The sequence below is a fragment of the Oryctolagus cuniculus genome, chromosome 3 (genome assembly GCF_964237555.1).
Source record: "Oryctolagus cuniculus chromosome 3, mOryCun1.1, whole genome shotgun sequence".
NCBI classification, from domain to species: domain Eukaryota; kingdom Metazoa; phylum Chordata; class Mammalia; order Lagomorpha; family Leporidae; genus Oryctolagus; species Oryctolagus cuniculus.
The window spans coordinates 90,340,685-90,354,184 of record NC_091434.1 but is presented as its reverse complement, the minus strand read 5'-3'; the positions used below and the strand labels follow the sequence as shown (position 1 = coordinate 90,354,184).

Sequence of the window (13,500 nt, the reverse complement as noted above, 5' to 3'; positions counted from 1 at the left end):
GTACTTAGGATATGAAAAGGACTAAACTTTGGTCTTAAAATAAGCACAGTGCTTGTCAGTACTAATTACTTAATAAATACATGTGTTTTGCTGGAATGAAAGGAAGAGACAGTCATTATGATGAGGTAATAAAAATGATTTACATATATGAAAATCTAACCAATTGACAGACAGTGGCAGAAACATCATACTGAAAAACTGACTCATGCCTTTATCAGAGTGTAGTCCAAAAGTGAATCCTACTAACTAGTCGCTCTAGGAAGAATGAAAAATGAGCTACGTCTGAATGTCGGCCAATTCTACAAGGGCACTATTCGGTTCTAGGGAAACCTGGAGTTTCTGTCACAGGTGAGAGAGAAGACTCAGTCATCCCAAGTGAGTAATCTGAATCCAGAGAGCTTTACTCTGATGACGTTTAAACCAGTACCCCTCATGCTTTGTGACTGTACTCCACCTTCCCGAACTGGACAAACCCAGCAGCACAGACAACACAAGACCACTCAAATCGGAACAACAATGAAGCCTGTCACATCAGAGAAAATGCATTCACGGTGCTGAGACATGCCAACCTTGAATCCATCCACGGTGGAAATGCAGAGGGAAAACCAAGCATGCAGAACCGTACAGAGGAAGGCAGGTGCACCGAGACAGATACAGAGGTGGAATCAGGACCAGCACATACTAGGACAGCGCAGTGTAGACATCCTACAACGGCTCTTTCCCCAAGGAAATTCACTTTGAAAATAAAGAAATGGAATGGCTGCTAGGAGAGCCGGAGCTGTGAGCTGCTGTTGGGACTCAAAGACAGCTTTTCCTAAGGGAGGCAGAAACCCCTAAGTCTGGGGATGTTCCCAAGAGCTGGGAAGCACAGAAGAGACAAGTGAGCCAGTTGTGCATTCGGGGTGGGAAGGAAAGCAGCAAGGATCCATCCAGGGTGCGAGAGGAGCAGCTTCCTTTCGAAGTGTGCTCAAAGTCCTCTTTTTTCATTTAGAAAACAACTCGCTTCGGGAGAAGTATTTACTCAAAGAACGGCACGTTCACTGGTTCCATTTCAGTTTTTTTTTTCTTCAATTTTGAGTTCACTTAAATTTCCGATGTTCATATTTTTTTAAAACTGTTATGCCTCCCCTCTCCACAGGAAGGCCTCCAGGCCTGTGCAACCCACACAAGTGCTAGCATGAGTGGTGTCAGTGCTTCGGGCCTCCTTTTATCACTGGGTCTTCCTAAAAACTACCAGTTTGAAAGATGAGGACCTGCATCAGACTTGGGACTTCAGGAACTCCTAGAGTGGCGTTGGACGAGGAGTGATGTGCTGAGACTACGTGCACGTGGCATTGTGGGATGGTGAAGTCTTTTTCTTGGAAACCACAGGAGCCTGTGCAGTAGCAACGCCCTCCATCATCAAGTGGCCACAGCAGCAGTCACTGGTTCCAGCCGGCTCAGATGTTGGGCCTAGTATGGATGTCGTGTAGGGAAGTGGATATGAATTAATTCCCCTCTCCAAAGCTTAACTGCATTTAAAGCTCCAACATCTACCTGTTCGGCTCCTTTTCAGGGAATTGAACTGTATACTGGTGCTTCTATAAATGGAAGAACAGGCCTATGGATTAGACAATTTCCTGCTATGAAGACTAAGACAAAGGACGAAGTAAACATTGTAAGAAGCTTATTCTGTTGATTCATGCTGTGATTCACCCAAGAAACTATATTAAACACCGGTCTTAAACGTATTAAACGTCAACATGGTAAGTAACTTCAGGAGATGCAGGGTTTGTGTGTGGTTGGTGAGGAGATTCTCCACTGGTCTTCAGTTCATCTTTTAATTCCATCGGTGTCAGCAGCCTCAGGAACACAGGGATGCCATCGCCACCTGGAATCTGTTTTCCTATTCCAAGTGGTGTCTCCCAGAGGGAAAGTGTCATGCAGGGAAAGAGGGACAAGTGCAAAAGAATGGCCTTTGACAAACGTCCACAGCAATCTACACATTCTAACACAAAACAGAAAGACAGCTGTTCAGTCCTCTGACCAAGACCAAGACCAAGACCGTAGACGAGAAAAAGAGAGAGACGGAGATGGGTTTGCTGTGTCATCTTACATCGCTGATGAGTACATTAATTTTCTTAAGGTGCCTCATCATAGGGGTGTCATAAGACGCGGCGCCGTGCCCGTGCCCTCTGCTTTGTCCCTTGAGGTATTCTGCCTGGAGTACGTAGCGAGATAGCAAAGTCAGACGGGGAGAGCCCACACATTGCTGAAGGCCCCGTTGGCCAGGGCCACATCATGAAGTGGTCAATCCTGGGGCAAGCCGTTCACAAAAATGTGGACTCGGGAAGCCAAGCTCATAAAAGGACCTGGCTGAATCCGCTTCTCCAGATCAAAGGAATCTCTGAGGATTAGAAACATGGCCCGCTTGGCCGGCACTGTGACACAGGGGGTTAAAGCCCTGGCCTGAAGTGCAGGCATCCCATACAGACGCCGGTTCAAGTCCCGGCTGCTCCTCTTCTGATCCATCTCTCTGCCATGGCCTAAGAAAGCAGTGGAAGGTGGCCCAAGTCCTTAGGCCCCTGTACCTGTGTAAGATACCCGGAAGAAACTCCTGGCTCCTGACTTCGGTTTGGCTCAGCTCCAGCTGTTACAGCCATTTGGGGAGTGAACCAGCAGATGGAAGACCTCTCTCTCTGTCTCTACTTCTCTCTGTAACTCTGCTTTTCAAATAGATAAAAATCTTTAAAAAAAAAAAAAAAGAAAGAAAGAAACATGACCCTCTCGATTTCCAAAAGCAATAGTTTTCAAATTTTAAACATCAAAATCATTTATCTGCCTTTTTTTTTTTTTTTTTTTTTTGGACAGGCAGAGTGGACAGTGAGAGAGAGAGACAGAGAGAAAGGTCTTCCTTTTGCCGTTGGTTCACCCTCCAATGGCCGCCACGGCTGGCATGCTGTGGCCGGCGCATCGCGCTGATTCGAAGCCAGGAGCCAGGTGCTTCTCCTGGTCTCCCATGCGGGTGCAGGCCCCAAGAACCTGGGCCATCCTCCACTGCACTCCCTGGCCACAGCAGAGAGCTGGCCTGGAAGAGGGGCGGAGGATTAGCTTGTTGAGCCTATTGAGCCGCTGCGCCAGCCATTTATCTGCTTTTAACTTGATAATGGTATGGCTTTGGAAATAAAAAACATAGTAAGCATTTTTATATTAGGAAGTTCTTGCTACCTTTCATTACTCCTAGTCTTTTTTTGTGAGTGACTTTTGTAGCTTGGTTCCAAATGTTATATGATTCCATTAATTTATAATAAAACTACTGTACTAAAATTTTAACTCTAAAAATCGTATTTAATTGTCATCTGTCATCTGATCCTTTTTTCTTTCTATAATTCTAATCTGTTTCATCACCTGGAATTATTACTTGATATCTTCTAAATATATTGGAATTCTAAGTCTGGTATTGCTAAAAGTCAGTTCCTACAACAACCAAATATATCCCCAAATTAGTTCTTCAAATGAATATTTGAACAGAACAGGTGATGAAGAAGAAGATGGGATCTCTAAATTGGAGTAGAAAAAAGATAATCTTTAGTTCAAGTCCTATGGGACCAAAAACTTTCTGTTTCTGGTGGTAGATCATGGAGTGTCTGACCCAGGTCTGAAAACCTGTCATAATGTGGGGGCATTCTACAGAACTGGTCTAACAAGGGAAATTAGGTGATGTGGGACTCTGGTTTGGGCAACACGTTTCCGAATCCACCTTCTCAGTACCACTCCTATGACATCAGCTAGCATAGGGCATTTTCACCCCAGCAACCTGTGCATATCTTGATGAAACTTTGTTTTACCAATTATAATCATTCCTCCACAGGCAAGGGGTCTGAAGACATCTGGTCATCCACAGTTCCTAGCCCAGGCATTCAATGTTTCCATGTTGAATGAAAGACTAAGATTTCATCTGGTTGGTTCTAGAAGTTAGAATTTCATGACTCTCATATATTAGAAGTCTCCCACAGGCGACTCAAGTACGAATCAGACTCTCAGAATGTGACTCTTACTGCCTGGTGAGAGCTTCCAGAGGACCTGACAAGCAGGTGTTTTTGTCACCTAATGACAGTTAAGCAGACAGATGCGTAAATGTGTACCCACAGTGGACAAATGGAGACTGAGAAAGACCTAGGAGGATAGTGACAAGGTCCTCAGCACACTTTTCCATGATGTAACTTTTGACATCTCTACAATGCTAAAAGGCCCAGAGTCTCTTTGATAATATTGTACTTTCATTCTAGGTGTTGCTTGTTCGTGCACAGATTTTTGCTACTTGCCCATCTACATTACCTGGCTGCTCAGCCTGGCTGCCTTCTTGGCCATTTCAATGTCTGGGCGCCCCAGCATGCTTAGCCCATGGCTGCCTTCCTTGCGGTACTTGGCTCTGTACTCCACCTGAATCACAGGAAACCGAAGTGGGTGACACATTCTTGGTGATGAGTGCCTTGACTACTTATTGGGAGTGGCCTTTGGAGACCAGAGATATTTTAGCCACACCCATACCTCGCTGGCCTGTTTGGCTGCCTGTGTGGCCTTCTTGATGTCTGGCCGATCGGCCACTGTGGTGTAATGCAGGCTCTCTTTGGCGTCCTTCTTGTAAGCAACCTTGATTTGGAGAAGAAAACGCTTACATGAGATTCATCATCTTTCCAGAAGTTTTCATTAAGCATAAGCAATCTTTTTACTTAAAATTAGGCCAGTTCCCACCACTATATTTTTTCAAACTACCAGCTATAGAATTAGGATGAACACACACTGGAGCGAGAGCATGCACCAGCCTGGGGTCCATCCTCAAATGGGCCCCTGGGAACGCTGGGAGGGAAACGTACGTCACTCTGTTTCTTAGCCACTTCCATAGCGTGTTTCACTTCTGGTGGCTCCTGCATGATGGAGTAGTTGGATTTCCCTTTCTCCTTGACAAACTTCTTTTTGTAATTGGTCTAAAACAGAGAAGTACTTATGTGAGCAGAGGCAGTTGGAAACAGAGTTGATTTACTTGAACAGTGAGGTGATCCCCAAGGAAATAAGGCTCCCCCTTTAGCATCAGTTTGGGGCTGAGCTCTGTGGCCCATATTCTAGTTCTCGCCCATCATTCTTTCCTGGAACCCAACAGTAGAACCACCTGGTCTTCTTTAGAGAACTGTAAATTTTTTCTATGTTTTTGAAACGTGTGGAACCAAATAAGACTCAATATGGATTGAGCAGCCCTACCATGAAAATCTCAAATGCTCCAAAGCCTACTGTTTTTGAGCACCAACATGACACCACAGGTAACAAATTCCACACCCAGCTTCCTATGGCAAGTTGCAGTCAAAATGCAGTCAGACTCAAAATGCTGTATCAAAACAGCCTTCATGATATATGTATAAAGTGTATATGAATTGCATGCTTAGACTTGGGTGCCATCCCCAAGATATCTCATGTATTGCAAATGTTCCAAAATTTGGAGAAACCTGAAATCTGCAATGCTTCTCATCCCAAGTATTTTGGATAAGCAATACTCTGCCTGTGCCACAATTATTATGTTATTGATAAGGATATGGTGGGCAGAGAATACTGAGGCCTCTCTAAAACTGTTTATCAGTTTAATGATAGGAGAGACCAGGCCAGCGCTGTGGTGTAGTGGTAAAGCCACGGCCTGCTGTGCTGGCATCCCATAGGGGTGCTGGTTCAAGTTCCAGCTGCTCTACTTCCAATCCAGCTCTCTGCTGTGGCCTGGGAAAGCAGTAGAAGATGGCCAAATTCCTTGGGCCTCTGCACCTGCATGGAAGACCCAAAGGAAGCTCCTGGCTCCTGGCTTTGGATCGGCACAGCTCTGGCCACTGCAGCCAATTGGAGCGTGAACCAGCGGATGGAAGACCTACCTCTCTCTCTCTGCCTCTCCTTCTCTGTGTAACTCTGACTTTCAAGTAAATAAACAAATCTTAAAAAAAGAAAAGGAGGGCCACCTTAAGCAAAATGCTTCCTTCCATTATTAACAGGTTGGTAACAAGTCCTATGGCAGAACCTACATCTGCTGTAAGGGGAAAGCTGATAAATATTGGATTCTCTTTTGAACCAGAGTTCAAGAGTCACTTGTAGGTTTTCATGGTATCAGGGAAACTACATAAAGGAAAGCATTTGAAAGCAAAAAGGCAGCCTGCAGTCTTTCACCTGCTACTAAGGTTAAATGGCGTTGCTGCTGCCAAGAGTCCCATGGACAGTCACTTACATCACTGACATGCTTGGTCACTTTCTTGACGTGAACGGTATCCCGGGTCTCTGGAAGTGTTGTGTACGAGCCCTGGGCCAAATGCTTCTTGACATGGTCCTTGTACTTGTTCTGCGGGAGTCCACAGAGAGCTGGTTAAGGCACCTGCCTGGAGTGCAAGCCGGGACGGGAGCAGAGCAAATGGGCTGCTGGGGGTTACCTCGGACACCAGGTTGCTGACGGTCTTTGCCAGGAGGATCTGAGGGGTGTCGGGCACAGCGTGACAGCTTCCTCTTTCCTTGACATGTTTCTCTTTGTATTTCAACTATAAGAGTGAACAAAAGTCTGGCTTTAGATCCTCTGGGTATGCTGCGTATTTTTAGTAAGCTGGGAGAATGGCATCACTGACAAACTAGGATCATTAAACTCAGTAAAAGGTTTGATTCTTGGAAATCTTGGAAACATTCATGGGCTCCCACCCCCCCTTACTTCTTGAAAGTTGGGGTTTTAACATAAAAATGGATCTGATGATGAGTCTTTTACAGGTAGATTTCAGTTCAGAACTTTCTCAGTTATGTCATTGTAAACCCTGGAAGTCATTGTTATTTCTCCTTTACAAACAAGGAACCCACAGTATAAGGCTCCCTCAAAAAATTGATGGAAAAATGGAATTAAAAGATTCCAACATCCCTAGGTTTTTTTTTTTTTCATAATATGCACTTTCCATAAGCTCTGATGACCTCTCATATCGGAAGAGTATGAGCCCATGGAAAATGAATGATTAGGTTTCCCAATAGATTCTAGGCAGACTTTCAGATTCCTGGGTGCGGCTGTGTGAACGGTCTGGTGCTGTACATCTCAAGACCCATCACCTGGGTTTAGTGGCCACCGCACAGCTGCTGCCCTGCCGAACCAGGCCACTGGGGTCCCTTGAGGGAGGGCCAGATTTCAGGACCCACCCCTGAGCCCCTACAGAAGCAGCTCGCCTCTGTCCCTTCCTGGGTGGCCCTGGGGACACAGTCACAGACGATGGCCCTGAGTGAGGTTAGGCATCCCGGAGGGGACTGGGTACTTACGTCACTTTCTATTAAAGAATTCTTGAGAGCCAGCACCATGTCTTTGTCATCAGTGACAGAGAGCTTGCAGCCCTTGAGGAACTCCCGGTCGAGCTTATATTCAAACTACAGCAGGAGAAAGGAAAGGAAGAGGGACAGTGTCGCAGCCCAGGAGGAAGCTGGATGCTTGATTGTATCAGTTTTCGTAAGGGGCCATGAAGGAGAGGAGGGGCTTCCCGGCCCTCACTGCGTGCTGGGCTCCTCCTTTGCAACCCCTCCTACCTCCCCGGCCTCAGCCAACACTCCCAGCCTTTAGGGCCTGGGCCCAGGAGGAAGAGAACAGGCTCCAAGGCCAGGATTGCTTCCTGAGCTTGCCTTTCATTCCCCCACCCCCCTTCTCCTCCTTGGCTCTTCAAGGAGCTGGGTTAATGCCCACAAAAGGGGCTGTCATGAAGACCCTTGCAGCAGCCTGTGTGTCTCCCACCGTACATCGCTTTGCTGCAGGGATGACTTGGCAGCCTGGATGAAGTCCGGTCGGTCAGGGGTCCACCTCCAGTGGGCTTTGTTGGCTTCATACTGCTTTTTGTAGTCCAGCTGTTTTTAACAACATGGAAAAAAACGACTTCAGTCAGTAGGCTGGATTCATAAACACATATGGCACAGGACATTTTTAACACATCACAAATCAGGGTTCTTAATGCAAAACAGAGGCTCAGTTAAAATTTCTGTACAATTTATGCAGTTAGTCAATCATTCTGAGGTCATCACTTAGGACCTTTTGGTCCCAAAATAAGGATTACAATTTTGAAAGGCCTCTACATGAAATGATTCTACAATTTCTCCAACTTTTCTGATCTAGCCCAATCACCTTCAGAATCAAGTATTTTTAATTCCTAACTAAATTCAGGAATGCATTAAAAAAAAAAAAGAAACTCTGAGGCTATTTTGTGCCAGGTACTTTTCTAAGTGCTTTATAAATTAGACAATTAAATAAATTATAAAAATTTCATGGGCTAGCATTGTGGCGCAGCAGGTAGAGCTGCGACCTACAGTGCTGGCATCACATATGGGCACTGGTTCGAGCCCTGGATACTCTAATTCCAATCCAGCTCTCTGCTGTGGCCTGGGAAAGCAGTAGAAGATGGCCCAAGTCCTTGGTCCCCTGCATCCACATGGGAGACCCGGAAGAAGCTCCTGGCTCCTGGCTTTGGATTGGCCCAGCTCCAGCCATTGCTGCCATTTGGGGAGTGAAGCAGCAGATGGAAGACCGCCCCCCCCCTCAAAGTTTAAATGTACAAAACAGCTGCAAACATCTTGAAGTGAACACCTACAGAGCCACTACCTACCTGGATTCCACAATGTACGCTTTCCTGTATTTGAATGATCCCACATCTATTCTGTCCCTCAACCCATCTCCCAGTCGATCCTCAGGACTCCCGCAAGCTACCTCCCAGCTCCTCCAGGCATCTGTCTCAGTTGGCTGGCTCTAATAAATATATGTTCTCTCTGCTATTTGTGGGCACCAGTTGGGTTATAATGGTTTCATTATACAACCATTTACATATTTTCAAAAAGATAGAGTTTCTCTAAATTCACAAAACTGTTTCTCCAGCTTAGGCTGCAAGATGCCCCACCCAAAGGAATGAGTCAGTGCAAGGAGTATCTGAGTGGAGGAAGATCTAGGCCAACTCCTGAAGATAACAAGTAGCTCAAACGTGCTCTCGTTCAGATGCAGCTGGCTCTAGAGTTTGGTGCAAGAGGGGGACACAGAGACACAGAGGAAGAGAATGACAGCTGCTAAAGCCCTTTTCAAAATGCACCCTTCTTTTCACAATTGACCGTCTATTTCTCAGCTACCCACCATGGAGGCTGTAGCACCAACAGCGTGGTGGTGAGGCCACCCTTGCTCTACCTCAGGCCCCTCTGTGAGGGCAAAGGCAGTATTTAATTGTAGCCTTATCACTCGTGCTCCTGGGGCCTGACTTGCTAGATCTGGGCTACCAAGAGCTCCATCCACCGCAGCTGATAAATCCCCTCTCAGGCTTGGAGACGTTCCTGAAACTTACATTGGTGTTGACTTTGTAGGCGTCCTTGGCTGCCTTGATATGAACAGCATCTGGCTTAATCGTGCAGTTAGATTTATTTCTTTGGTAAACTTCCTTGTATTTCAGCTGTGGGAGGGAACAGTGACAGGTTAATTTTTTTATAGCAGCCTACTAAGTGTCTTCCAAGCCAAGATATTAAAACTACGATTAGAGTGCACAACGCCCTTGAAGACAGAGTTTTAAAAAACCTGGTGTGAATTAAGGATGTAGCTACACAGAGAAGCACTGTCCCATTTCTGATCTTAAGACCTACTCCCCCAGGACACATTGACCATGGTCATCAGTGTCGCCTTAGAATTTATGTCCCTGAGCCTAAGCATGGAAAACTGGACAGATACCTACATAGGTTTTCCAATCCTCAAATCAGAACATCATGAAAACTGCTGATAGCAGTGAAGCATTTCTCCAGCAGCTCACTTGGGCACAGTCAGTCTTGCTCTCCTTCTATGCTGCACAGTTCTAGCTGGTATGATATCATATTGTAATTATTTGTTTGGCTGCCTGCTTTCCATTAAGCTAAGCCCCCTAAAGGGTAAATGCTGTGTGCCATTCATCATTTCATTCCTAGTGTCAGGTGCATAGAAGCTGAATAAGGATTTGAGGAGTGAATGAATGAATGGTTACGGTGATCACTGTTGTCACTGCTAGAGCCATACCTCGCAGGCTGTGGTATATGTGGGTTTGGGCAGGCAGGAGGGGCACAGGGAAGGCTTAGCCTCTGGAGGTAACTTCCTCATCTGGGCTTCTAGCTCCATCCATTTTCACTCTTCAGGGATCTAGGGCCCAATCTGAGCCTTACTCAGCAGTATCTTTAGGGGAGAGGCCTCAACCTTCATATTTTTTTTATCAATAGCCCATGGTATTCCTATCATCAAAAAGTTTGGGGAAATGGATGTCGAAAATGCTTCATTTTTCTGCAGTGTTGGGAAGAGACTGTCCCACAGAAGCGATTTACCTGATGGTAGACAACTGATGTGCACAGTGTGTAGTGCCCAACTTATTAACATTTCTAAAATGTTTCATACATTTCTGTCTCCCTAATACAGATACCAGAGCACTGAATATATGCAATTTTTTTCATGGAGTCTGAAGGTCAACAGTATGAACATTTATTCATCTACTGAAGGGTTCCTGACCTCTAGCTATAGTCAAGGCTTTGGGATGGGTATGGGTCATTCCATAGTTGCCTTGACTATTCTCTTCTGGTACCCAGAAGTTCATGTACCCATGATACATTTTTTTAAACACTGAACTTTGTTGTTGTTGTTGTTAACCACAATATTGATTGTTTTCAGCCACAGAATCAAGCTAGGGGCCAGCTCTGTGGCGTAGCGGGTAAAGCCGCTGCCTGTAGTGCCAGCATTCCATATGGGCGCTGTTTGAGTCCTGGCTGCTCCACTTCCAATCCAGCTCTCTGGTATTGTCTGGGAAAGCAGTGTAAGATGGCTCAAGTCTTTGGGCTCCTGCACCCACGTGGGAGACCCAGAAGAAGCTCCTGGCTCTTGGCTTCGGATCGGCCCAGATCTGCTGGTTGTAGCCATCTGGGGAGTGAACCAGTGGATGGAAGACCTTTCTCTCTGCCTCTGCCTATCTGTAACTCTGCCTTTCAAATAAATAAATAAATCTTTTTTAAAAAAGAACAGAGCTAGATATATGAAAATTTATGAGTACAATTTGTAATAGAATATAGCAGCTAGTCTGTGCCTCTTAGTCAAGATAGAAACTTATCAAATATTAATAGCGTGTGTGGCACATGGCATTTTTCAGAAGGGCCTCAATAATACCCCCATCTCACATGGTTTTCCGCAACATGCTCTTACTATTTGTTCATCCAGAGGGGATGTATATCTCTTTACCCCTTGAATCAGGACATGTAAAATATGGCAGACATGATGCCAAACCAGTTCTAGAAGTAGCCATTAATTGATCTGGAAACTTCTACTTCTTCACTTTTGAATCTAGTCACAGTACTGTAAAATGTCCAAGTCATATGGCATGACTTGTAATTTGAATATGGTTTGTCCCCACCAAACCTCATGTTGAGACTTAACTCTCCAACCTAACAGTGTTGAAAGGTGGTGGGACCTAGTGGGAGCTCACTGGGTAGGGACTGCTCTGGTGCAGGGACTGCTGCTGGGCTTGCAGAGTGGGTAGGTTCCAGTGGGAGTGTGTTGTCGTAAAAGAGCAAGCCTGGCCCCTCTGTGGTCTCTTGCTTCCTCTCTTGCCATATGCCATACCTCTCTTTCTCTCTCACCTTCACACTCACTCTCATACACAGAGCAGCCTCCTACCATGTGACACCATGTGCCATGTTGTAATACATCTGGGCCTCCTCACCAGAAGCCATGATGTTTGGATTTGCCAACCCCCAGAATCTTAGGAGCTAAATCAATCTCTTTTCTTTACAGATTGCCAACCTACAGGTATGTTGTTATAGCAACACAAAGCAGACTAAGACAGAGGGATTTCTGTTTGTACAGCAGCTGAACTCCCAAGTCCACTGCTGTCATCACTGCCAGCCTTGTGAGCGAGCCACCTCAGCTTTCTTGGCCCTGCTCAGCCCCAGATGTCTGCCAACAGCACATGGAGTTGAACTCAGCTGTGCTAAGTCAACCCACAGAATCCTGACCAAAATAGCTGGTTGTCACTGTAAGCCACTAAGTGTTAAGGTGGCTGTTACACAGGAAGAGGAAGCCAGACCAGGGTTTGCTGTATCTCACTAGGAAGAGGCCACGATCAGAGGCGCTGAGAACCCATGCTGGCACTTACGTCGCTGACTTCATCTTTGACTTTGCGGACGTGCAGCAGCATGGGCGTGTCGTGGATTGTGGTGTAGCCTCGGGGTTTGGCCTTGTTGTATTCCAGCTTATAAAGTATCTGAAGAACATCAAAAAGCAGAAAGACACGGTTATACTTCTCAAGTTATAATGCAAAAATACAAACACAAAGGTTGCTTTTGAGTGAATCTAGAGGAGACAGAGTTCTATCAATTCAACAGGTGCTTGCATGCGCCCAGCCAAGGCTTCAATGTTTCCCAACCAGCATATCTGCCAATTTGGCTGGAACCATTCTTTACTGTGAAAGAAGAGTCCTGTGCATCGGACTTTAAATGTCCCTGGCTGCCTTCCACTTAGTGGCAGCAGTCTTCAGACATTTTCATGATCTAGAATGTCCCCCGGGTTAGAGAATCTGTTCAGTGTTTCTTGTACTTACATCACTGATCTGTTTGTTGACTTTTGTGGTACGCAGGTGTTCTGGAGTATCCACAATTGAGGTGAATTTGTCCTTTGATTTTTCATATTGTTTCCTGTATTTGATCTAAATTGGGGGAGAAAAGAACCAGTTAACTCAAAGGAGAAAACAGGCAGTTTAGAAACCTAATTTTGCTCTGGAAACACCAGAATTAAAGTGTCATGGGGCTTTTTATCTAACTGGAAATGTTTAATTTAAGTTTGTACATGACAGCAATCATGTAATGGAGTGAGCAGATAATAAAAATCTTCCAATACATTTTATATATATTGAAACAAACTGAGGCCTCAAGGGCTTATAGGACAGAGCCAGGGGTACAAGTAGAGTGAATCTCAGATCTCAGAGCCAGACTAGGGCCTTGTTCTCTGGACTCTGATAAGTTTTGTTTCACTCCCAACATATTTCATTGAATATGTATGATCATTTTAGGTATTTTTCCATCTCAAAGATGAAAGAGAGATGTAAAATAATAGTGAATATATATAGTTTTGAAGTATTTATCCTTTTAAAAAGTGCATTTACTTTTGTAATTTCCAAGTCACAATTTTTTTTTCATGCACATAAGCTGTTTCAAGCAGAACGGATACAGAAAGCACAGCAGGATTTCATGCACAACTATGATGATCACATCAGGACGAAGGAGAAAGTTCAGGCAAACAGGAAGTTTATCCCAAGGGTGCATTCTCTTCATTTCACACGTGTTGCCTTGATGGTGAAATGATGAAACAAGTTGCTAGTTTAAAAGACCGATTTAAAAATTAGGCAAAGGGTCTGGGATAATGGTATTATACTGACATTGAATGTAGTAGTTAACTAATCATTACTGTCATTGCTTCTTCAAATTTGCTATTCATCATGGGGTGGAAAGGTA

The 13,500-nt window shown here is 45.1% G+C and overlaps 1 protein-coding gene across 48 annotated transcripts in view; it reads right to left on the bottom strand.

Annotated features, from left to right (window-relative positions):
* Positions 1–13,500, bottom strand: part of NEB (nebulin) — a 217,416-nt gene that overhangs the window by 35,063 nt on the left and 168,853 nt on the right. For all 48 annotated transcript variants that reach the window (XM_070070870.1, XM_070070875.1, XM_070070876.1 and 45 more), the window contains exons 128-137: positions 12,591–12,695; positions 12,147–12,254; positions 9,339–9,443; positions 7,762–7,866; positions 7,294–7,398; positions 6,438–6,542; positions 6,239–6,349; positions 4,857–4,967; positions 4,531–4,632; positions 4,318–4,422 (exon numbers count right to left, since the gene is read on the bottom strand). In XM_070070870.1, the coding sequence (XP_069926971.1) occupies positions 4,318–4,422; positions 4,531–4,632; positions 4,857–4,967; positions 6,239–6,349; positions 6,438–6,542; positions 7,294–7,398; positions 7,762–7,866; positions 9,339–9,443; positions 12,147–12,254; positions 12,591–12,695 (1,062 nt within the window). The remainder of the gene's footprint in view (positions 1–4,317; positions 4,423–4,530; positions 4,633–4,856; positions 4,968–6,238; positions 6,350–6,437; positions 6,543–7,293; positions 7,399–7,761; positions 7,867–9,338; positions 9,444–12,146; positions 12,255–12,590; positions 12,696–13,500) is intronic.